Source organism: Melozone crissalis, unplaced genomic scaffold (assembly GCF_028551555.1).
Source record: "Melozone crissalis strain CALT ecotype California unplaced genomic scaffold, PUWL_Pcris_2 ptg000042l_1, whole genome shotgun sequence".
NCBI lineage: Eukaryota > Metazoa > Chordata > Aves > Passeriformes > Passerellidae > Melozone > Melozone crissalis.
Window position 1 is genome coordinate 37,216,670 of NW_026535820.1, and position 25,776 is coordinate 37,242,445.

Here is a 25,776-nt window from a genome sequence, read left to right on the forward strand (position 1 = left end):
CAACTTCACATCCTAGATACAGAGTTCATCATTTCTACCAGAGACCACTTTAAAGAAGAGTTGGTACTATTAAGCTGCATGAATATTTCTCTCTGAGGTTTTTGTTCAACACCATCTTTAATTTCTGTTATCTTTTGAGATAATGGATTTACAAGTATACAAGATGTAGAGTACTGGAAATTGAATGAAAGGAAGGAAAAATAGGAAACTAGAACTTGTAGCTTTCAAGATCAGATGGATTCTGATAGTCATTTGGTATATTTCCTATCAAATGGATGTTGCCAGCCCACAGGATACAGTGGCATGCTTTGTATACATTACCTTTCACCTCCCTCACCCACATACTGCAAGGAAGCTGTGTTCTAAACAATGTATAAACTAACAAAAACCACACTAATCTTTTACATGTTTTTGGCACTCGAAGCATAGATAAATCACTGTGTCATAGCCTCACCTATAATATCACTTACAAAATAAATCCAAGCTCAGCAGGAACACCAGATAACTTGTCCCTTAATTACCTTTTAAAAGCTAATGGTTCATTTCAGAATATGATTTATTTATTTTATTTTTCAGCCTGCCTTGTTTCAAATGGGTACTGTCTGACTGACCTCTAGGTACCCTTGCATTTGCTCTGTGATATCCCCAGAATGTCAATGCTTTGATTCTTCCTCTTTCATTTCCCAAACATTTCTTATTGGTCACTTCTGGTAGTGGTGGCAGCTGAAGTGGAAGTTTGTCTTCTGATAATCTGTACTGCTTTAATGGTTCCCAGCATCCTGAGGATATTTTCCAAGTGTTATGGTGACACCAGCTGAGATCTTGGCAATAGAAAAGTGTTTCACATGTTTATTTCCTAACTTAGTCTCTTGTGGTTTTTTCTGCTTTCCCAACCCTCTGCATCCCTTGATTTCTATGGCTTAACACCTTTTGCTATTACTGTGTTCTTAGTTATCACTTCTCAATATCTTTCTGATTAAAAAGCCTTTGAGAAACCTGAGGGCATTCCCATTATGCATCCAAAAATCTCTTGATAAATTTCTCCAAACCTTCAAATCACATTTGTCTAAAAGCTGAGCAAAAATCCCCTCTAAAAGGAGAAACAATAGTCACATTTTTATATATATATTCCTCTGTACACTAGAGTCTAGGAACTATAGCACATAAACCTTGTAAAATGATAGCATGTTTCAAACAATTCTAATACAAAATATGACACATAAAACAGGTCACTGGTTTTAGCATGTCTTCAAAATAACATATGCTTGAAAATGCTTATCCTTGTAGCATCACTATTCTCTTTTTTCAGTGAGAAAATGAATCATGCAGTAGCATGCCTGAAAAAGCAAAATTCTCACATAATTTCTATCACTCACTCAGTGTGTTCATGACTTTTATACAGCTGACTGAACATTTATTATCTCACGTGAAAGAGAAGCTGTGAGTTTGCTCACCTTTGTCACCTGCAGGATCTTTGAAATGCCTCCTCTCCTGTTTCTTCCAAAGAGTACGTTTCCGCATCTCCCAGTCCATCCCCGAGTCCAGTGAACATGCAGACATCAATAAGTTCTGGCTAAGTTATCCTACGTAACTCTGAAGAAAAAAAGACAGACTTGCAGACGCTGCAGAAGGTCTTCTCCACTCTCTTTGAAAATTTTGTTTTCTTGGTGGTCTGTCACAGTCAGGTCTCCGGTAGTAAACTGAACAACCTATCCTCCTGGCTCTTCTTTTCTTCTTTTTCTTTTCTGTAAACACATAATCAGGGCTTCAAATCCTTTAGGCATCACAAACTGTATTTCTCTATTGCCCTCTACTGACTGCCGGCTCACGCCGCCTTCCCGGAGAAGCGGCGAGCAACAGATCCGCGCTACGCGCTCCCCGCCGCCCTCCCCCGGATCGATAATGATACACGATGACCAAAAGTCAACACAAATCATTCTATTTTTTCCTTTGTTACAAAACACCAGGCAAGATTTACAGCCTCTTGGCCAGCCGTGGTAGCTACAAAACGCTAAACAACAGAAGCGGGAAGCAGTTTGTAACACGGCTCTGCTAACGTGGGCTCTTTTTTTGGCGAACAAAAGCCAGGAAAAAGTAGAGACGAAAGCGTTCTGCCTTGAAATGAGGATGAATCCATCCCACTGATGCCATAAATACTGTGCCGGGGATCTGAAGGCTGTCTGGTTTTAAGGGTTTGGTCCTGCCAGCAGTGGATGCACAGAAATACTGCCTTGTGATGGGAGTTCTGCAGGAAGGGGCTGGTAGAGAGCCATGGATTTGGGGCCATGGGTTTTGGCCATTTCCCCTTTGTCTCTAGTGCTTTGTTTAGCACATTCAGCACCACACCTAGTATGGGAAAGCCTCATATGATGGGACCCAGGAAACACATCACCCAGGCACATCACCCTGAGTGTGGATGGCACTGGGAGTGGTTGTCTGCCCTGCTTTTTAAACAAAGATTATCTATAATGCTAAGAGAATCCAGCCAGCTAAGATTAAAAAAAAAAAAAAAGGAATGGCGCAGTGTTGTCTCAGGAGCAGAAGGACAAAAAAGTGTACAAGCATTTCAGGCAGACTGGAAGACACTGAGAGAGAAAGCAGGGATATAAAGAGTGTAAAAGTGAAGGTGGAGGGGGGGGGAGAATATAAATCAATCTTTTGCATTGTGTTAGTCACTGCCTAATAAGTACAACACATGCTGGTTAATCAGGTCACTCAGGCACTTGTTCTCAGAAGGAAAAGTGAATCCACAGTGCTGGTGCAGATGCTCTGGCCCACCTGCACCACTCCAGGGGCAGGGAGGAGTCGGGTCCCAGCTCCAGGCAAAAGAAGAAATCCCTAGCACATTTCCCTTTATCTAGGCAGCAGCTGGGAAAGCACTATCTTGCCTCACCATTCTTCCTCCACAAACAACTTCCCTGGGGAACAAACCTGCTTAAAAAATTATAGACACAGACCCACACCCCAAAAAAGTGTTGGAATTATTTTTGTTTACCTGTGTTCAAAAAGTACTTTCACTTTCCCTCACCAGTATTAATAAATGGGAATGTTTCTGTTGACTGATGGACATTGGTTCTGTTTTGAATAGATATAACATGACATCTCTCCTCTTCCACTCAGAAAAGGTAGGAGTATACTCTAGGATCAAAAAAGCCAGAAACAAAGCAATGAAAATGTAACATTGAAAGGTTAACTGAAAAAATTAGTTTCATTAAAAAATAGACTCAAGAGAGGGCCTAATTGTACCTATTATGAACATTTAATTAACAAGTCCAGATTTATTGACTGTGCAGTAAACCTGTCTTAAAGGAAGCCTTGAAATGTCTTTTTCCTGTTGCTTTTCTATTTTTAAAGCCCTTGGCTACACCATATCAGAAAATAAATAATTATATTTATTCAAATTCCTTGATAGACTATTGAAGCCTGCTCAGCTGAATACCTCTCCTAAATGAACACCATTACCAACAGATCAAAGGATAAAAACGTCTAGCAAATGAGCAGGGCTGAGGGAATTAATAAAACACACATCAAACGGTGAAAGGCTGAGGGTTTGGTTTAGGGGCTTTTTTGGGGGTTGCGGGGGAGGTTTTGGGGGGGAGGTCGTGGTTTTGGTAGGGGTTTTTGTTGGTTTTGAGGGGTTTTTTTGGTTTGGGTTTGGTGGGGTATTTTTGGTTTTTTTGTTTGTTTGTTTTTGTTTGTTTGTTTTGTTTTGGTTTGGTTTGGTTTTTTTTTTTTATTGGAGGACATTTGCAGAGTGATAAAGTCTGCAGTCGCCAAAATGCACGGAAAAGGCACCCCCAACAGAGAGCAGTTCATGACTTTTATGCAGCTGACTGGTATAAGTGACAGATGAAGTTCAGCACTGCTGAGCATCGGGCGGATTTCTGGAGCGGCTGCTGCACATCTTTCACCTGACAAGCCCTCACAGAGAAACGCGTGGGGTTCGGAGTTTGGGATTTTGGGTTTTTTTTTCACAAAATCACAAAATTGTTACGATTTGAAGGGACCTCTGGAAATCGTCCATCCAGGGTGCCCTGGAGCAGGTGACACAGGAACGCATCGAGGTGGGATTGGCGTGTCTCCAGAGAAGGAGATTCCATGACCTCTCTGAGCCAGCCTAAGCGCTCTGCCGCCCTCAACCTAAAGCACCTCCTCCTCACGTTTTTTTTTTTTTCCCTAAGGTAAAAGTTTCCTTTCCTACCGGAGAAACTTTTCACACGGCGGGGACACAAGCGGCGGGTGTCGCGCTCAGAGAGGGCTCGGCTCCCGCGGCCCCTCAGGCGGGCCCCGCTGCCCTCCGGCGCCGGCCCCGGCCCTGCCCTCGCCCGGGCCCGCCCCAGCCCGGTACCCTGGTGCAGCGGCCGCGGAGCCGCCGGGGCTCGGCCAAGCGCTGCACATCGCCCGCCTTCCCTTCCCTCCCTTCCCGTCCTTCCGGCGGGGCGGGCGCTCAGCGCCATGGGGCGGCGGCGGCTGCTGGCTTCGGCGGAGCAGCTGGCGGAGACGTGCCCGGGAGAGGCGCGATTCCTGCTGTAAGGAACCGCGGCGGGGCCGGGCCGGGCGGTGCGGGAGCCCGGCGGTGACGCGCGGGATGTCCCCGCCCGTGCCGGCGGCCGCGCCCTGACGCTTTCCCTCTCTCCCGTGCAGGTGGACGCTCCGCAGTTCCCGAGGCGAGTGAGGGACCCGGGCGCAGGCGGTGGAGCCGGGGCCGGAGGAGGGGGCTCCGGAGCCGAGCGCCCCGTGAGGCCGGCGCGCTCCAGAGGAGGCTCCTGGCGCGGGAGAGCAGCGCAAGGACAGGACAGGAGCATGGGAATGAATGCCGGCTCGCCCGTTCCCTCCCTGTGCCCCTTGCCCTGCGCTGCCCCGGCAGGGCCGAGCCTCGGGGCTGCCGGCTGCGGTGTTCAGCTCGCCAGGAGGCAGGGCCAGGGGGCCCTCGGGGGTTTGGGGAGAGGCGCCCGAGTCCGGCTCCGGCTGCAGGAGACAATGAGGCAGATGTCAGGAGTGAGCCTCCTGTTGGGTCTGAAATTTACCTCAAAGTGTTTCTCTGACATTCCTGAGGTCGTGTCATCTTCTCACACTTAAAATGGGCAAAGAGCTTTCCGAGGCTTTGGTGTTGCTGATCTGGTAGAAGATTGTGCCTACATGGCAGAATTGTGAGCCTCCTTTGCTATTGATTTTTGGGAAGGAATTGCATTTTTTCAAGAAAATCTACAGTTAGATATTGTGTAAACTTGTGCCAGGCATTAGCTTAGTCTGAATTGTGCTCAGCTGAGCACATTCTGGTGCTCAGCTTCCTCTTGTGTTCTAGTGTTACCTTAAACACAAAAACACGTAGCTAGGTAATGTTTACATTGAAACACACAATTTTAAAGTTTGCTTATAAAACATAGTTATTTTATCCTTTTGCCTTTACTTATCTGTAGGTAATGAACGTGGATTAGAAAGGATATGTCCTTACTGCTTCCAGTTCCTGGTTCCTGACAGCTACCGAGTGCGCCTCAAACCAAAGATGAAAGTGACTCCACAGATAGAGAAGGTCCTTAAACAAGAGGCAAAGAATCATAAGCTTAACATGAAACAGACAAAGCTTTTGAGAAAGTACAGGGAGTCAAAAAGCATTCTGGTAAGGACAGTTATTTGACATGTACACGATATTTCCCTAAATTTCATGTCCCTGTTTCAGTGGCAAAAAAAAGAAGATAGAGAAATCTTTCTCTTAGAAGAGGAGCCCACACGTTTCTTTTTCACGAGCATAAGACTCTTTCTTTTTGGAATAACTTCTATGCATAAATGACATTTTTAAAATTTACCTCCCACAACAGATAGATCATGAACCCAAGACCAGTAAGCTTTTCTGTCAAAAAAATACCTTGTGACCCCAGATGTTAGAGAAGCTACACAAACATCTCATGTTCCTTTGTTTCAATTTATCACTTGTTGACCAAATATGTTTTGACACAAGCTTTACTTCATGTGTTTCACTAGCCTCTCATAGCTACATCAGATTATTATTGCCATCTATATTAATAGAATTTTTTACTTTTGTCTGAATATTACTGTTTATAGAAACTCTTTTAAAACTAAACTACAGAGGTAATTTCAACAAGTTGATGTTTTTCTTGAGGCCTCAGTTATTTTTCCTAAAAGTACTCAGGAATGTGACATTTAATTACTATTGGAAGAAAATAGTAAACATTTAATCTAGTGTTGCCAAGGTAGGTACTGTTTTTAAAACAGGTTATGTGAATGGTTGTTGTAATAAATGAGACTGCACCCTATTGTGCCCAGCAGTTGCTGGCACACTTGGAATTTTCTTGCATAAGAGTCTTGTGGTTACAGGAGTAAATTTTGTGAAACCAAAAACTATGTAAGAGTCAATTAAAAATTTTAAACTGAAGAATATATCACCAAGGTTTTTGGCTGTCAGACCAAAATAAGATGCTTCATAAAGGCACTCTCCCCGAATTGTAGATCCAAGTTGAGCTTCAGAAAGGACATCTGAAAAGGTTTTTCAGCCAGAGGGTGGTTGGGCAGTGGAACAGGCTCCCCAGGGGAGGGGTCACAGCACCAAGGCTGACAGGAGTTCAGGAAGCATTGGGACAACACTCTCAGGCACATGAGGCTGGGATTCTTGGCATGTTCTGTGCTCGGCCAGGAGCTGAAATTTGGTGATGCATGTGGGTTCCTTCCAACTCAAGATGTTCTGTGATTCTTCAAGCTGACATGTTTGCTTTATTTTTCTGGTATCCTGAATGTTGAGGGTACATTAAGAACTGTCCCTTTAAGCAACTGATGAACAGAGCAGTGTCCTATGAAATGATGATGGGCTCTTAGACTTACTGTGTAGCTGCAGAGCGTTTGTTAGGGACACACTGTGCATTCATATGAGTAGTTTGAAATTCAGTTTAAATAGGTCCAGTTTAAACTCTGGGTAATATTTTGATCTTGGTATGTAATTACAGACTGCTGTACTTGTGCTTTGTTCAGTTTAAATTTGTCCTGTGGATTATGATTTAAGTGTTTCTTGTCTTAAGTCTTTAAAAATGCTGTCAGCAACTGGCAGCTTTCAAAATTAGCAATGTAGATCCCTGTAATCTAATACCTGAGACTTGTGCAAATGAAAATTCCAGTGTGGTTGAAAATTAATGCAAGCAATAATGTGACGGGTTGTACCTCTGAGAACTTTCTTAGCAAGTAGAACTTGATTTTAGATTGCTTCTGGCATAGAAAGGCATATAACATAGGGACTGTTTCAAGGCTTTGAAAATTTTTGGAGTTAACTGCTGATCCATTTCAGGGAATGGAAATTAGCTGTGAAGTGCTATGAGTAATTCCTGCATTGTAAAGTGGTCACCTCCATTTATATTGCACACAGTGCTAAGTCACCATGAATGGTTGTTTCCCACCTGAATTTCATTCAGAAGAATTTAAAAATATGTCAATACCTGAGCACTAAAATAGTTGATGCTATTTCTTCTTTTTTTTAGTTTGTTAGGCTGACAAAATATAATGTCTAGAGGAAGTCAAAACACTTAACTAAAAATGTTTCATTTCAGCATCTCTAAATGAAATTTTTAATAAAGTATCTGAATTTACACATGTTGAAATGAAGAATGATTTGGTGTAGATGTTTTCAAAACTGCTTAGACGTTTTTGTGACAGTCTTTTGAGTATGTTATTTTTAACCAGAAGCATCACAGAACTGTTTTTCTGTCAGTCTAATTGGTGCCTCAGAAAGCTGTCTGGCTGTATTACTTTCTTATATCTTAATGTGAGTAGTTGCCATGGCAGTGAGGGATTTCAGGAATGCCTGACAGCCTCTGACTGGGTGATGTGATCAGTTCTGATGCACCTCTCAGCCTGGTGTGCTGCTGAAGTTCCCTGCAGCCTAGAGGTACACAGAGAGAAGAGAAAGTGCCCTTTGTTTAGAACATCCTCCTTACTGTACAAAGTACTTTTGCTCTAATACAAAGCCTTGGCTTTGTTCACTGAGACTTGCTGTTTTTAGTAAAATAGATGACTGGGTTTGAGAGTTTGGCAATTTAAATATTGTATCCCAAGATTCCCTGAAAAGTGTGCAATATAACTTCATTGGGGGTAGAATATGCTAATGACTTTAGATGACCCAGAACGTCAAATTTTTTAGCCAAATTCCCAATGTGTAGGAGTACTCCAGTATACTCAGTGTATCTTGTGCACTCAAAATGTGATTTGCCCAGTTCAGGTGCTGTTTCATGTCTTGACAGGGTTGTTCTCTGTATATCACTGTACAGTGTTACATTCAGCAGTATGGATCCCCTGAAATTAGTTTGCAGGGAATTGGAGTAATTTCTAGATAAACCCAGAGGATGTATTTGGTTTAAGAAGCCTGAATTAAAATATGAGTTACAAAGTGTATCTTTGTACTTTTTAGTATCTCATGTTTCACTTAAGCAAATATTTAATTTGTGTCATGGTATTTGGAGAACAGTTTGAATAATTCTTCTAATGGCTTTATAACATAAAGGTGGAAAGACTGAAAGACAGCTTGATACTTCCTTTCTTCTCTCCATAGCTGGTTACTTGCAAATCTTGCAACAAAACAACAAGATATTATGGTAAAAGCAGGGATTTTCTGGCAGCCAAAACACAAAATTGTGGCACTCCAGGTGTCAAATCTAGCCTGAAGACACCAGATGTAAAAATTCAGTCTGCAAAGAAAATGACACCTGTAAGCTGCAGTAGGTTGGGATCTAAAGGGAACAGTCCCTCATCACTTTCCAGGTATGTGTTTCTTTCCTATTTAAAGCAGCCCTTTGCCAAGTAGAGTGTATTAAATCTTGTTGATTTTAGATCAGTCATTTAATAAAGTTTAAATTGATAACTTAGTGTATTTCTTAGTTGGTATGGTTGAGGAGATCAATTTTAACTTTCCAACCTTTAAAATCAAAGACTCTCATTAAAAGCCACTGTGTGCAAAAAATACCCAGTTACATTTGTGTCTTTAATGCAGAATGTCTGCCTAAAATTTGCATGGCAAAGTATTGCTTCTGCCTGCGCACTTGCACATAAAAATACACTATTTCTCTTGGATATTTTCCACTCAAATTATATATGTGTGCTTTCACAGTTACTTTATATTAATTCTTATTTCTCTCCTGTAAGACATTTGAATCTTTTGTTTTTCAGGACACGTGAATCTGGACAGACAACAACCAACTCTGCTTCCAAGACTCCCCGAAATTCCAAATTTCACTTTTCTAAGCTAAAACGGATGCTTGACCTAGAAGAAAAAGAGAAAAACGAGAAGGCAGATTTCAAAACCTTCTTGACTTTACTTTAGTTACATTTTATTTCAAAGTAATAAAGATTACAGCAATAAATATTGCTCCAGTTTTAGTAAATCAACAAAGTGATTTCTTTAAAACTCAAGCTAACATCCTGTACCTTGTGGAAGCATAGCTCATGTTTTTTAGAAGGAAGGTCTGTTTCTAAGGGGAGTGATGGTCTGCCAGAGGGAGAAGTAAAGATAGCCAGTTTAATATGCTTGGGAATCTTGGACATATTTTGCAGTTTCTGATGCCCCAAGAATTAAAAAGCCAGGATTTATCCTTTGAGGAAGCTGATGATGGCCCCATCAGGACCATTAAAGATTATCAATTTTATATTTGGCACAGAGATAAGAGAGGAAATATAAAGTAACTGTTCAAGACTGAGGTTATAGCCCGTCCTGCATATTTCTGCAGTGAAAGTTCTGCACGTGGTGCTTCACATTCTCCCCTGAAAAATAGAGCCAGTTAGTTAAAAGCATTTACTTTCTTGGATGTAAAGGTCTGTATTTTCATTTTCTTTTGCTGATTTAATGAATAGTTTACTTTAAGTGCTTTCAGACTCAGTGAACACTACTTCAGAAATAGGACCAGCAAATAACTTGGTGGACTGGGAAGCAGTCCAGGGTAGGGGAGAAGAGTTTGTTGTAAACTGTACTTAAGAGTCTCAGAAATTGGCATGTAACCTTTTTATATCTCCTGTACACGTGCACAATAACTGAAGGACACACTGCTCATTGTCTCTTGTGTACAGGTAGGATAAAATGAACTGCCACTCTTTAATCAAAATACAAACCTTGGAGTGTTGCCTTTTCCAGTGTAGAACTTGGCATTGATTGACCTGTTGCTGTACTTACAACCCAGTCCTCTGGAAGAAATACTTAGTTTTGTTGATGGAAAATGTTCATTGCACAGAAGTATTTGAAAATATTAATTTTGCAATAAATTTATTAAAAGTACACACATTAGGTACTGCTGTGCTTCCCATGAGGCCAGTGTGAAACCAGCACAGTCATCTGCTGAGTTTTGAGGTGTCCCAACATTAATGTGTTTGTTAGAGCTCATTTCCCTGTTGTTCTTGTTTACAGTGCTTCTTACACAACATTTTGCTGTCTCAAGAGTGCATTCTTCTTGGATAAAACTACAGAGAAGGGATAAAAGACATGGAGGGGGGAGCACAACCAGTGTAGAGAAAGCTAATGGGTGATCTGTCCACAGGATCACAGGAGAGCTTGTCTAAACTGTGCATTTCCAAAAATGTTTTGTGGGTGGGAGGCATTCTGCACACCAAGAGTGTTACCTTTGCAGCATGCTATTTGTTAACAGAGATAGAGCCTTGTCATGCTCCAAACAACATCTTTTTTTCTTTGAATTTACCAGAGTTGTCAGATATGTCTAGGTGTGTTGTTAAAAGGGATTGTTATTGTGAGCTATTAGACTTTATTCTGGGAACAAAGGGAAAGAAGTCATTGAGTATGTGCCTTCTCTTGTTTTACAAGTGTGCTTCAAAATGCTAGGTAGAAATATTCTCCAGTGCTTTTACATTACTCCTAAGCCTTTAATGGAGTGTTCTTTCTGTTAACTGGACTTTCACAGAATTAGTGTATTGAAAGATAGACACACACATGTATAAACATATCTCTACAGATAATATATATAGGTATATACATACCCACACATCAGAGGCTTACATGCAAACACAGACTACACATACATGCAAGTCATGCACTCTCCCCTTCAGGACACATTACCTTCTTGTACTTGATGAAACACTGAAGGCTGCTGGCTGTGAGAGACTTGCTGAGCTCCCCTCCAAACCACTGCCAGGCCACATTACTGGCTTGTGTTTGAAGAGCTGGAAGAACAACTCGAGAGAGGAAATGCCTTCTCTCATTTCAGACTTTGTAAAGTAAGAGCAAGAAGGTCTCTATTAAGCATACAGCCCTGCAAAGAGACATTTGAATTGAGAGTGGGAGTTATTTCCCAGCTCACACAAATTCTACTGGGCAATGGTATGTGTATCACTGGCAGTACTTGTACCACACTGAAAATGTTACAAAAGTGTGTCTTAAAATAATCAGTTCAACTAAATTTACAGTTCTAGACATAGAACCTCAGACCCTTTAACAGACTGCTTTCTCACCAAAAACTGTCACATAGAATACAGGGAGTAATAAACCTCGAAATTAGTATCAAGCATTTCCTCAGCATCATCCCTGAGATAAGATCTTGACTACCTCCTAGTATAGGGAGCAGTTGACATTAAAGCCATTTCTCACCATGAGACTGAGAAGGCAAGCAGGGAACAATAATTTTCAAAGATGTTTTTACAACAATGTTTTATTAAATATGAAAGAGCGTACATACAGGTGTAATTCTGAGGACATAAATTACACAAGGATTACAGGTTCTGTCAGAAAAGCACAATAATGAAACATCTTTACAATTCAAACTTTTCTTGTTAGCTTTTAACAAATAAGTCTATTTCTGTTGCAAACAAGTAATGAGTGCTATTGAACTTTTTCAAATTCCCACAAAAACATCATGCTTAGTAGGGTACTTCAACTATTGTAAATATGAAGTCAGAATTAGATTCCTAAATAACACGATGGAAGAGTTTTACTACTTAATCAAGATAAATGACACACTGAAATAGGAGCTGAGACAAAATTGGTCATTCATTAAAAAAAATTCCACTTCAGACATTATGTTTGAGTCTGCTTTCTTTACTTGCAGGAATAATCACTGTGATTAAATGTAATGAGCAGAACTGGCCTAAACATTTGTAAATGTAACCATCAGATTTTAGACGTGCTGGTTTTCACTGATTTTCCCACTGAAAAAACCCCACACCCACAGATCTATTTCCTTACGTTTCAAAAGGCTCTTCTGCAGAGGGCCAACCAAGCCTATGTATGATTTCCACGTCCTCCATGGTCATCTGCACCGCTGGCTACTGCATCCTTCCTACATATGCGTTTGGGTCATCATCAAAGGACCAAACTGAGTTACCACTGAGATGTGAGAGCAGAACTAGTCTGTGCAAGTCCTAACACAATGGGTTTTTTAAAACTTCAGGTAAGCAGCAATGTAATTTCATCATAATGAAAGCTCTCAATTTGACACTCAGAAGACTACTCGGATAAAATACATAATAAGCATGTGGTTTGGGTTGTGTTGCTAGGGATTAACAGAGGTGCTTTAATATATTAATACAAACATTACAGAGTGAATCAGACAAGCTAGTATTACTGCAGGCTGTGGTCTAATTTCCAAAAGAAGTAATGAAAAATAATTTCTAAGAATGGCAACTTTTGTAACTAAGGACTTCACATTTATTTTTAAAACCACAAAAGTGGGATAGTATTCCTGATATCTTTCAAAACATTCTGCAAAAAACACAGTTTGAGCCTGCAAACACTAGAATATACATACAAGCAGTCCCAGTGACCTCCAAGGTAAGCATTCTCGTATGGCAAAGTGCTGCAGGAATATCTTTGCTTTTTTCAGAGAATGCTTAATAAAAGTGCAATATAGTGAAGCAAATAATCTAATTATTATGACTTTATTATTAGACTAAAAATACTCAGAAATTTTATAATTGTGCCTTTTGTATGGCAGGCATTCTGCATTGCCTAGAGCCAGACCACATTAGAAGAGGTAGGCAGGGTAAGCCCACGCATTTTCTTTCCCAGGATGGCAACACCCCAAAGCAGTTCTGTGGTACAACCCCACCTACAGATAAAACATTGTGCTGCCCAGTCTCACACTTATTTCTGTTTTGACAGAAGCTGACATGTGGTTTGCTTTACCTTTCCACCCAGGCATGTTCTCCCTTTTGTCTCTTCGGCACCCTACCCTTCCCCACCCAGCCTCTTTTCTTCCTGAGATGTCAGAAGTACGTACATTGAGCTTTGGAACCTGAGAATTTGGAGGTATTTTTTGACACTACAGGGCTGCATCTGTACTCTACCATGCTATCTCCTGCTATACTATCACAGTTACAGTATAAATCTCCTAACTACTTGATACCCAATGCCTTTCCCATATAAATAAAAAAACCCCAGCGTACCATTCAGCCATTAATATATGACACTTGCTCTAAGAGTGACCTTTGCCTTTCACAAGCCCTCTTTTCCAAACAAATATTGAGGGATCATTTCCAAAACCCCAGCTATGAAAAACTCCTTGAAGTAAACAATTTCACAGTAAAATAAGGAAAAATATATCTAGAAAATAACACTCTCTCAAAATTAAAACTTATATACAGCAAGAAAAAGTTGAGGTTTTCCTCACTCTTTTATCAGTTCTACATTACCTATAGATAAGCAATGTTATCACCAGGAGTTATGAATAGGAAAAACAGATCCAGTGAAGTAAATGTCATGTTTTTTTTAAAACCTTTGAGAGATCAAGAAAATTCAGCACTCAACTTTATTATTACAACTAATTTCAATTCAGGCAGAAAAAGATTGTTTAAGCTTAATTCCCTATGATTCTGAGTATCCAATATAGATCTTTCAGCGTAGTCTAATAAGCCTTGTCACTGCACTTATAATCACCTCTGGGCATAAATTAAGTTTTCTATGGATGGAATTCAACCATGAACTCACTATTTATGCCTCTAGTTCTATGATTTGTTTTAGAATTCCTAATAGATTAAGCTGGTTTAATATTCACCACAAATTTGGCGCTATTCTTTAGCAAAACTGAGCTTTAACTGCAACTGCAATGCAAATACACGTGTGTAAGAATTTATGTGAGTTTAACATTCTAGAACAGAAATATTTAAAACATTAAAATTGTATCAGAACATTTTCTTATCAAGAATCTACACTGAAAAGATGTTAGTGTTATTTAATTTTGCATATTACACTTAAATTAAAGAAACTAAATATTCTGGATTCAATGTAGTCACAGCTCTTTTTTTCGTATGGAATGGAAAATTGCCACTCAAAACTGAAATTTTTGGACCTGTAGTGAGCTCTGATAACTATTTTGCACCCTCCTATTTGTCAGTCAGAATTTTTTAGGAAATCTTCTACATTGCATGCTATGGACTTCTATGTCAACAGCTTGTATTTCTATCTTTTCAGGCTTTTTCCCTACTTAACTGACGTCTAATTCATAGCAACTTCCATGAGAAAAAGTAACTGGATTGAGATGCCTATGTCCAAGTGTATGTATTTTAAAGAGAGTGGTTATTCTCCATTCACATCCTACAACTATTTTGGTGATTTGCCCTGTAGAAGCCAATAACAAGTGACAGATAACTACCTTGAACAATTTCACTCCAGGACTATTTTGAATTGTTGTGGGTTTTGAAAAGGAAGAACAGCTTTTTGTAAAAAAAACTGATTTCATGTGAGGTGTATTAAACTTGTAAACTGTGAGCTGAACTGGTACAAAACAATGCCTGACAAGTGCAAAACCATGGACAAAATGCAATCGTAAAACAGTCCTATGATATATCCAACTCAAAACACTTGCAGCCCAGGTCTTTTAGGTCATCAAAATGCCAAAGGTACAGGTAGGCATTTCTAAAATTACTCAGTGATTACATGGCTCATTCCAGTGAACTGAAAAGCCTCAACTTTCTGGCAATTTGCTAAATGCCTAACTGTATCTTTAAGTGAACTTAAAAGGTGATTCATAGTATGGAAACAAGGATTCTTCACAAATTCAGCTGTTCCCTGACAAATACCACACTTATGGCATGCAACAGAGTTTTTTAACTGGGCAATAGTTTTCTGCTGTTTGAGTTATACACAGGCCTGAACAGTCTCTTCCTGTTGTGTGAGAAAAAGACAAGCAAAATTTAGAAATATTTGCTGGAGCAGGTGAAGGTGAGGAGGTGGTAGCCTATGCTGGCCTCCAGGGTTTCTCAGTGGAAGAGGATGTACAGTACAGCTGTATCACCATTTTGTTGCATGTACGGATGGTACATTGTCAAATTTTAATAATGGGCATTTAGCAACTGAGACAGTTTAGAGAATGACCTTTCAATTTAATTAAAACTGTAAAATGGCTTCACATTTCTGGGATTAACCTTTTTAGATGGAAACAGATGTTCCAGAACAGGATTAGATTGCAAATGAATGGTCCCTCGATTTAGAAACTAAGCAGCTGTAAAAAGCTACAATTTCAAAACATAATTAACTGGTCAATTTTATAGTTTCTACATGCTGACTTCTACATGATACAAAAATATTGTAGTATTTTGAGTTGTTTGAAGATCTGCTCAGTGTAACATGATTAATATTTTCCAATAGAAAATTGGTTGTTTACATTTACTTCAAAAAAACTCACATTCTTTTGGGAGTGGGTAATTTAAATGTAATGAACAGTAAGATCACTTTTAACTTTGCATTAAATGGCATTGGCCTTCTTGCAAACCTAAGCCTATGATTTCCATGTTTCACTCTCCCACTAGCAACAGAAATGTCTCAAGTTAGAATTATGTTTTGATTATATATTGTTCTACATTAAATACAGGGTACATAAGAAAAATCTTAGCATGTTTTTTACAGGGCACCCAACTAAAATCTTTACAAAAGATAATTATTCATTCTTCCATGTAACAGACAGAGATGCCACTTTTATAAATGTACCCTTATGTTCACTCACCAATAAAATAGTAAACAAATCAACTTTTTAAACCATTTTTTATAAATTATTAAAGTATTTTTACTGACACTCTGCAACAATATACAAAAATAATACTACAAGAGTACCGATCGGTCTGGCCTACCCCTCATTCCACAGAAAAGCAGAGGCTATGGGGGATGTTTGGGAATCAGTCATCGCTGTAGATGTCTCCTGCAAACGGTAGGTGTACGTGGCTGCCCGTGACATTGGGAAGTCGAGAGAGATCAGGCAGGTTCTGGATGCGTGACCTGAGTTCTTTCCGTACTTGGGACACTCTGGCTAACTTGCGTTTGTACTCCTGTAATGCAGAAGGATTCCATATGAGGTTTTATTGCCATTACATCCCTACTACTTACTGCACCTGTGATTTTCCAAACTAAGTTTTCCTTCTGCAAGCTAGGTGAACAGCCTTTAACAGGAGAGAATCCAGAGATTTGGGTATTTAGGAGGTAGAGGTATCAGCTCTAGCATTTTCCCAGCAATGGACTTCAAAAGCATAGCCATGGGATTATTTTGCTTTAAATTCTAAGAACATAAATGCTAAATAGGGAAGACAATCCCAGCTAACACAACCACAGGCTTTTCTCCATGTAACTAGGAGAACAGGATTATTGTTAAAACTTAATTAAGGATAGTTGTTACACACATTCTACTATCAGTGAGGCTAGAGGGATAAACTTACTGATGTCAAAGAAGTTACTCTCATCTCATACTGCTGAAATAATAAAAAACAACCAAATATCCTCTAACTAGGCCTAACAGGTCCCACCAAGATGATAAATGACAAGTATTTTGTGTTAACTTTTAAAATAAAAAACGTATTACCTCAGTACATTTATGGATTTAACCCTGGGTTTTCAGAAACTTTTTGAATTGGGAACTTAGGATTTCATATTGTGTTGGAATATAGGTCAAACCACTCACAATTGATGTATTTAATGACTATGAGGCCCTTTTAATTTGAAACAACATTATATAAATAAAGTTCAACATTGTAAATCAGTGCACTAGAATATAGTCAGTGGTCGCCTCTTAAGAACACGAAACATAATGGAGTAGAATACCAGCTTTTATAAAATGAAAACAGTCATTCCAAAATATAAGAAGATCAATGTATATAATTCACAGGAACATTTGAATTTCAAATACTTGGAAACTGTGGAAAGCAGAAGAAACTAAGCACTAGCAGACAAAGCAGTGCTTCATGAAAAAATACCACAATTCACAACAAATTCACAACACATCAAATGCAGATGCTTCCTAGTGTGGCTGCACGTTTTGCTGCCGCCTAAGAATGGCTGGAAGTAACAACACATAGGTAATCCACAACTTGGATAATCAGCCCATGGAAAACCAAGATCTCATGACTATAACCGCTTTTAAATAACAGTGGGGGAAAATTCTACATGATCCAGCAACAGTAACAAATATAAACACTTGATAATTCCCGCAAGTATGAAAACACTATGCAAATGTCTATAAAAGATAAGAATCAGGCTGTTTCTTTACAAGCTCTAAACACAATTTAAAATATATTACTATATTGTTAATAACATGGAGTAATAAAGAAGAATAATGAAAAGATCTTTTGGTAGTAGAACCTAATGCAGTAGAAAAATATAGTAAAGAATGTTAGATAATGGGACATGACCAAGATTATTAGACAAGGTCCAACACAAATTTAAAAGGTTTGCAACTACATGACCTTCTTATCAGTGGCAGTAAGAGAACAATGAGATACCTTAAATTCTTAATAAGAATCATTACGGGTAGCTAAAAAAATTTCAAATCTTTACAGAGGAGAAAGAAAAAGTGTCCCTGAATTAGGATCATCAATTTCTTGGTATAATTTCTATTTCAAAATCAAATATTACATGCAGATTCTAATGAGATATTAAACACAGTGAAAATACTACAGATGCCCAGTCAGTGGAACTGTAAACCCTTAGTAATAGTACCCAGGGTAAAGCAGCATTTATTTTAGGATACAGGTGGCCAAAGAAGTCTTACAACTGTGAGTCCCTTGGTCCTGTGAAAACTTGCTACAGTTATCCAAAAATATTCTCTTTGGTGCAAGTGACTTCGGGACATGGCTGTGGAAATGAAGGTCTGTATCCTGACACTGTATCCCTATACTAATGCCCTAGGACCACAAATACTTCACTGTTTCATACCTGATTTTACAGCAGAATCCAGAGGCCTCACTGAGCAGACTCAGTGAAAGAGGTGTAGTTTTTTTCCAGCGTGTAAAAGGCCAATCTCAGGCATTCTCACTATGCATTTTAGCCCAGGATGCAGAGACTCCTGACTATTATTTTAGGAAATAGATTTTATGCCAGAAGACAAGACCAGCTTCAGGTTTCATTGTTTACTAAAACAACCATTTTTGTGCTATACAGAATACCAGTCAACTAGAATCCCTATTTTCAGAAGCAGGATGCTTGGAGATTGCTCACTGGGTGACAAAGATTTTCAGGAAGCTAGGTGATCTTGCCTCCACTGTGAAAGATGCACTCCTATACAGAAGAGGATGAGCAGAATTGTAAGCAGAATCAATACACTCAAGAGGCCTAAAAATCATAAAATATATTAACTATAAAATCCCTCCTGCAGTTAATTCTTGTAAAGAGCTGAATCCTGCCCAAGTTTATTCTCTATCAATGAGGAATGTAAAGCCACAAATCAGTATCACTTCACAAGCTTGAAGCCTGAAGTTAGGCAAATAGACACAGTCACTTAGCAACAGACCCAGCAGCTATATTCTTGCTAGACTTTACTCCAAAACCTGAAATGTACCTTATATTAGACTGTCAGTTCCTTGACTCCCTTAAAGTTCCCTTTAGCTGATAATAAATCATTTCCATAACAACATTGCATTTCTGACATCCAGCATTTTCCATATAAATCTGCCTGGGACTTGTTGCCTAGTGACTATCAGCTTGATCAATACCACTAACAGTAGGTTCCTTTTCCTCACTAAGGAAAATGTTCTCATAAATTGTGTCTCCCACATAACACAGTCATCTTCCTCTCACCAACATCTCTAGCGTAATGCACTCTAGGGAGACCAAATTTGTTCCTTCAGCCTTCTCAGAAGTATGTAACTCTGAGAAAATTTGCTCGAAGTCTTTACTGCAAAACTAGAGGTAAAAAAAAAAAAAGGTAAGGTTTTATAGTTGATTATGTTATTGATGCAGTATTCTCACTGTCATATTTTCTGAAAAATCCCTTCACCAGGATTTCTTCTCCTGGGAAGCTGAGGAGCCTCAGAGAAGAAGGAAAACAATAATTATCTGATTGCTTCTCCTGTGTTTGCTGCTTTGGAATGTGGTCTGGAGATAGTTTACCAACTGGTCATTGTTTGACTGGTTTCATGTGAATTGTTTTAATTTAATTACCAATCACATCCAGCTGTGTCAAGGCTCTGGAGAGTCACGAGTCTGCCATTATCATTCCTGTTAAGCCTTTTGTCGCTATCCTTTCTCTATTCTTTAGTATTGTTTTAGTATAGTATTCTTTAATAAAATATAATATCATAAAATAATAAATTAGCCTTCTAAGAACATGGAGTCAGATTCACTCATTTCCTCCTCATCCTGGGGACCCAGCAAATACCACACAGTATAAATTACAGAATGCAATTTTAATCCAATTTCGGGAATTCAAAGCATATATGAGATCTGAAACTGCAGGTTAGATGTTCACAGCAATCCTCCTCCACATAAAGAAAAAATATTCACCTATCCAGAGCATCTAATTTTCCATGACACTCCTGAAACTATTCTAGAAATCACCGGAGATGTCCAGTTTTATGACTGGTGAACAAGTCCAAAAGCGGACTGATTTTCAAGTACAGTGACTCAGCAGTTTAGAGGTATTTTCAAGGCAGCTGCTGTTCACAGTTTGATTCTATTTAAAACCACTAGTCTCTTCTGACAGGCTTGCTTGTGTATTATTGTCCCGGCATGACCTAAGTAGTCCTGGACTGCTGGAATACAAGTATTAAGTACTCATTATCAACAACACTCACTGTATGTCCAGCCTTTACTGTTTTATCATAATAGCATGCACATGTACCTACCACCTTTTTCCTCAGTGTGGATGTTGAGAGTATGACAATGAAAGCAGAGAAGTGGGAACTGGGATATCTAGGTGTTATTTCTAGTATCGTTGCTCCATTAGAAATGCTGGACATTATACAACCAAGTAACAATTTAATCCTGTTTTTGACACTTTTAACTGTGGAAATCCTCATGGAGAATTTCAATTTGATTGTCACTGTGCTGATTTTAACATAAATTTCAAATTACCCCTGTATAAATGAGGCAAGATTTGAGACATTTACTTCAGAGTCAGGGACAAGCAGAAGTATGATGCTTTATTTTGTCACATTGAGCTTAATTTGCATTTCTTCCTACCTATGGAGAACCTTACTTTTGGTATATATGGGCAACCTGATATTTGGAATTAAGGTCTCTTCAATTTCTCCAGTGGATTAAGCTAACACTACTTTCAGGCAATATTTGTTTTCACTTCCAGTCATAAAAGCAGGTTTATGAGGTAATTATAACTTATTTTGCTCATTAGAGTCCCACCAGTTATTACAATTTCCATTATTTGACAGTGTATATGGATATTTTGTGAAAGCAATGCTAATAACATATGGATTTGGAATCTAGATTAATAGTGATTCTCTATCAAAAAGTACCAGGCAAAAAAGCCAAATAATTTTTGATTAGACATTACAGACATCATAAATAATAAAAATGCAGGCAGATTAAACAAGCTGCGCACTGCAGAGAATATATTGCTTTCCAAATAAAATAGATCATTATAAAGACGTTTTGCAATAGGAAGGTGCTACAGATAAAAAACTTCATGGATATACTTTTCCTTTATGTCATTGATATGACTTTGAACCTTCATCTGATCACTGATGCTACAGAATGCACCAAAATACCACGTGGTAGAACATGTATAGCAAAGCAAAAATAAAAGGTTTGCAGGAAAGAGAAGTATTTAATCTGCACCCTCGTTAGCTAGAGAAAGGTAAGGTGGAAATAAATACTTCAATACAGAAAAACAAAACCCAGACATTTAAAAGGCTTTTAAGGTGTTGAGGGCATGTGTGTACACCAGCATCCATGGCCTGTATGAACACAGTATTTAAAACTGAGACCTCTGACTTTCTAGGTCCATTCCAACCTTCAGTTTCAGGTGCAGATGTCAGAACTGCATCACAGAGTAAAGGTTCCTCCTGTATTGTGTCCAACAGTGCAGAAACTACTAGAACTCTTCAAAGGTTCAGATGAAAGCAAATGTCATGTGAAAGCCTGATATCTAGATTTTGAAGTTCAGAATCACATTATTTATAGACTCTACCTTACCCAGTTTGGGTATTTTTCTGCAATAAGACTGACAACTAGACTCAGAGGACTCAGGTAAGCCTCACTATCACCTTGGAAAATAGATGAGCAGAGTTAAATTTTGCACTGCTTTTGAAAATTTGGCATGGCTCACGTTTGTCAGCAGTACAATTAAAAGCTCAACGTATTTACCGGTGTTTAGGATAAATGAAACCCTGAAATAACTTCAAGAGACTGAACCAATATCCATAAGCTTCACACACGAGGTAGAAGAACTAAGGACAGTTATGACAAGTTTAGTAAAGGATGGACTTGGCTAATCTTCCATTGCACATTGCCTACTTCCTAGAAAGATATTTCTGGAAGCAAGCTTCAACTTTTTAAATATGCTAATGTCTAACTGTTTTGCATTTGGCCTTGCCAAGTTTTGAACTAAGTAAATAGCACTGAAGAAATGAGCAACTATGTGGTGACTGCTTTATTTTGTTTTGTTCTATGCACTGCCCCATGCATTACTTACAGTAAACATTATTCTGTGCATAGATTTACTAATATTCTCAGGTTTTCTAATGGCAAGCTTCACCATTACAAAACACAATTTATTCTTCAGAAACCTTCTTTGAGCTGACAGAGGAAAATGAAATGCATCCTTTAATTCCAGGTATCTCATTTTTTTAGTACTTAAAATTTCCAAGAAATTAACACTTCAAAGAAATTTTCTAAGTTAAAGCATTAGAGACTCCTCAGCTTGTCTGCAAGTGAAGCAATAGGAAGCAATCAGCTCAGAAGTTTGAAATACACAAACTAAATTAGTGACCATCTGGAGAAAGCTTGACTATGTGACTTTGCCTACCATCAACTGTTATGCTGTGGTACAGACTGGAATACACCGCAGACCTTCAAACCACAAATTCCTGTCTGGAACAGTAGCAGAAAGAAACTAAGCATTTTATCAGGACACTTCCCATTTGAAGTGTGACTATCACAAATGCAAAGTCTCAGTGGCCACAAATTGCTCTTCCGATTTCTTGAAATGCAATTTTTGTCCAGCTTCTTCCAGCCTAAAACAGTATCTCAAATCTCATTCACTGCAGCCTTGACCCCTGGTCTCCATCTCCATTCCTGCTGGAACATCGCTCCTAGAACCAACCTTTGTCCAGGAAGGATATTCAATGCCTCTCAGACTCCTATCACAGCTCTATTCAGACACAATACAAACACTCACAACTGGTTTTTGACTACCTCTTCCCATTTCTAGCTTTTCTGATTCTGATCTAAATTTCTCCCTCTCCAATCCTGGTCTCCATTTATCAGTCTCTCTATAGTTCTGGTTCCAGTTACACCTGTTTCTTCCCAGTCCTATACTTGGCCTGTCCCTATTCTCCACCTACATAATATCTTTATCAGATTTATTAGCTCACAGTTTTTGCTTCCATTGTCTTAGTCCAAATGAATTCCAATTGATTTCAGTCCTACATGGTATTACACCCTTCTGGGTGGTCACTCCCTTCTCAGCCAGCTAATCGCCTATTCCATTCTTTACTGTAATGTCTAGTCCAGGATCCCTTCTTAATCTTCACAGCTTCTGGAGCCAAATTCCCTATGAACTTATCCAAGTTTTGCATTCAAACCATTGGCTCCCATCTCCCCATTATTTAGACACATGGGAGCCATGGACAACCCACCCATGGAAGAAGTTCACACACCACAGAGAGCAAGTGGCCAAGCAGCACATGGCCAGCATAGAGAACAACTGTACATGATTGCAACTGCAGAAGTTTTCTTTAGCCCAGGCGGGAAAACTCTCTGGCAGACATCCTCACAGAAGTTAGTAATGTTTTAAATAATCTCTGATGAGCATAACAAAAGATTTTTTTTTCCAAAGGCTTGTAATTTCATTAAATTCAAGTTCATTTTCATTAGTATATTAAAATGCATGTCCCCTCAGAAAAAAAAGGATTTCCCCATTTCATAATAATTTGAGAAAAAAACATAAATTACTTAACTCAAAGCTAATTTTTAAGACTATTTTATTATAAACTTGTCTTTAGCCTTTCTGTTGAAGATTGCGTTGCCAAAAAGTTGCCCAATGTCTGGAAAAGTAGAAGAAAACAAAACAGGACTTGCAAGCCTTCAGGGAGGTGGTGGAGTCACCATGCCTGGAAGTGTTCAACAGGCACTTGGATCTGGTAGTGGGTGATGTGGTTTAGGGGTTACAGTGGTAGAGCTGGGTGGACAGTTGGGCTGGATTGGCTTGAAGGTCTCTTCCAATCTTGATGATTCTATGAGTATAATTAATTAGCAGGGATATTACTAGGCTGGCTTAGTTTATATTTATCTCCCCTCAATCATAAAAGGTCCAGGGTGATGAATATTAATTTATAAAATATATTACTATATAAAGACATTGATTTAATTAGTCAATCTCTGTGGGACTATGATTTAATTTAAAGCATTCCAGGATGGCAGACATGAGCAGCAACTGAAATGAAGGATGCCTGCCTGAGGTTACACTTGGTCTACTTGTGTTTTATTATCTGATACAGCATTTATTTAGCCATTATAATAAACTCAAAGCTACACACTTCCAAGAGATGCTTAAATTATACTGAATTCTTAAGTTTCAAACACTGGCTGACAGAATGAAGCTTTGGAGAACTTCTGATGATAAGTAATCAAGTACTTCAGAACAATTCTGAGCAATTTTGCTCAAATTCTCAAGTTGCTACTCTGCACAGGCACATAAGGAATAAAGCAGAACAGTTTTGAAAATAGGAAAAAAAATTAAATGGCTGGCGGCTTATAGATAGTTTCTTGAAGTTTCACCTATTCATGGAAGATCTACATGAAATCCAAATTAAAGGGTATCAGTGTTTAATTTTAAAATGAGTGAAGAATTTTGATGGTCTGTTAGAAAAGCATGCCTTTAACAATGCATTTAAGAACAGTTGTGCAAAGTCTTCAAGCTCAAATATTTACTGTACCTAACAGATGAACTGTAAAAATTCTGATGTGTCAGATGCACCGTCCTCAGTTCATGCAGCCCTTGCCTGTAGGTCATTACAACAGTCTCAGTTCCAACTTCAGATTTCACATGTGCAAATCTCTCAACCTAAAGCTGTAAGCGTTGAACTGCAAAAACATGGACTGTGTAGTTCATTATTTAGCAGACACAAATGGACATCCTAAAGTATGAAACTGCTGTAAAGCTAAGACTACATGTACTTATTTTGAATATGAAAGTGAATCTGAAAATGAAGGTTAACGCTGCAGGTCACTAGGTAGGGATTTATCTATTGCTAGCCAGGTCACAACTCTCTCAGATGTTTATCAAAGACAGATCTAGGTAATGCAGAAGCATAAAACCTGGTTTTATTGTAGCAAGGCTAAGTACTAGTAGCATTCTAATCCAAGCAGCATAGAACTTAAAGCAAGGAAACATTTATAGCTGTTGTAGTTGCAGTATAGAACCACTCGGTGTCAACCTGTGGGCAAGAAAGAAAATGAAAAAGCATTCTAGTGACCTGAGAGTGGGTGTAGCTAATAAATTAGCTTCATTTAGGGTGAAATAAATAAAGGCAGTGAAGATCGAGGACCCCACATTTCTGCTACAGCTGAGTCCACACTGGTTACCTTGTTCATTTAAATAATCTATCAATGTAGGGTCTATCTGTGCAAAACTGGTTTTGGACATTTTGAAGAAGTTCTTCCAACTACTTTTTTTTTTTTCAGTAATTCCTGTCCATCTTTTCTAAGTTCACAAATTATTCCTATCCAACCCAAACAAGAGCTGTGAAAGACAGCCACCTTAAATTTCAAAACAGTCTAACAGCACATGATTTTTAAAGATTTTTAATGGATAGTTCTCAAAGAAGTCAAGAAATGCTATGGGCCATCCAATATGTGTTTGTTTTCAACATTCTAATGAATTTTATCAGCTAGACAGTTTCATATTACACTTGTCAACTCATTCTCACAGCTTCATTAAGTAGGTTGAACCATCTATTTTAGATACCTGGATTCTCAAGAGGAGCATTAAGTTAAAGCTCAACCATAAGCATTCCTAGGCCTGGTTTGCTTAATGGCAGTTGAATATGCTAATGTCAATTGATAATTGAAACTATAGTTTACATGACTAATTAGAGCAATTCTGTAAGACAAATTGTTGATATGCTGCATGGTGATTTCTGTGTTTTTCTCTCATTTTGTGTGAAATAGATATTTCAGATGCTGTGTTCAGCAATGGGGATGGGAGCATAAGAAAGGCAAAGCTGGAAAGGACAACTAAACAGCAGCAATAGATATTTTGATTTACTTGCCCCTCAAACACCCTGCAGGAGTATCTCCAGTGAAAACTCTACTATGCATGAAGCAAGCCAACAATTGCACTTCTTCCACGACCAACAAGATTCATAATGTAAATTTTCCAAAAATGGATATAGATACAAGTTCTATAA

General features: G+C 38.8%; 2 protein-coding genes across 4 annotated transcripts in view; one reads left to right on the forward strand and one right to left on the reverse strand.

The window, feature by feature from the left end:
* The first annotated feature begins 4,445 nt into the window (after positions 1-4,445).
* Positions 4,446-9,621, forward strand: CUNH18orf21 (chromosome unknown C18orf21 homolog). Of its 3 annotated transcripts, none has more exons than XM_054285006.1 (5): positions 4,446-4,529; positions 4,645-4,671; positions 5,421-5,620; positions 8,552-8,760; positions 9,166-9,621. In XM_054285006.1, the coding sequence occupies exons 3-5, from the start codon at positions 5,507-5,509 to the stop codon at positions 9,317-9,319; spliced, it is 477 nt and encodes a 158-aa protein (XP_054140981.1). In that variant the 5' UTR covers positions 4,446-4,529; positions 4,645-4,671; positions 5,421-5,506; the 3' UTR covers positions 9,320-9,621. The 3 variants fall into 3 exon arrangements, with proteins under 3 accessions (XP_054140981.1, XP_054140982.1, XP_054140980.1); XM_054285007.1 differs by having other exon boundaries at positions 4,645-4,667; XM_054285005.1 differs by lacking the exons at positions 4,446-4,529; positions 4,645-4,671 and adding an exon at positions 4,681-5,014.
* Positions 9,622-11,627: 2,006 nt separating this feature from the next.
* The window catches only part of RPRD1A (regulation of nuclear pre-mRNA domain containing 1A), a 43,838-nt gene continuing 29,689 nt past the window's right edge, over positions 11,628-25,776 (reverse strand). Inside the window, exon 7 of the mRNA XM_054284817.1 lies at positions 11,628-16,251. Coding sequence (XP_054140792.1) covers positions 16,102-16,251 — 150 coding nt within the window. The 3' untranslated portion in view covers positions 11,628-16,101. The remainder of the gene's footprint in view (positions 16,252-25,776) is intronic.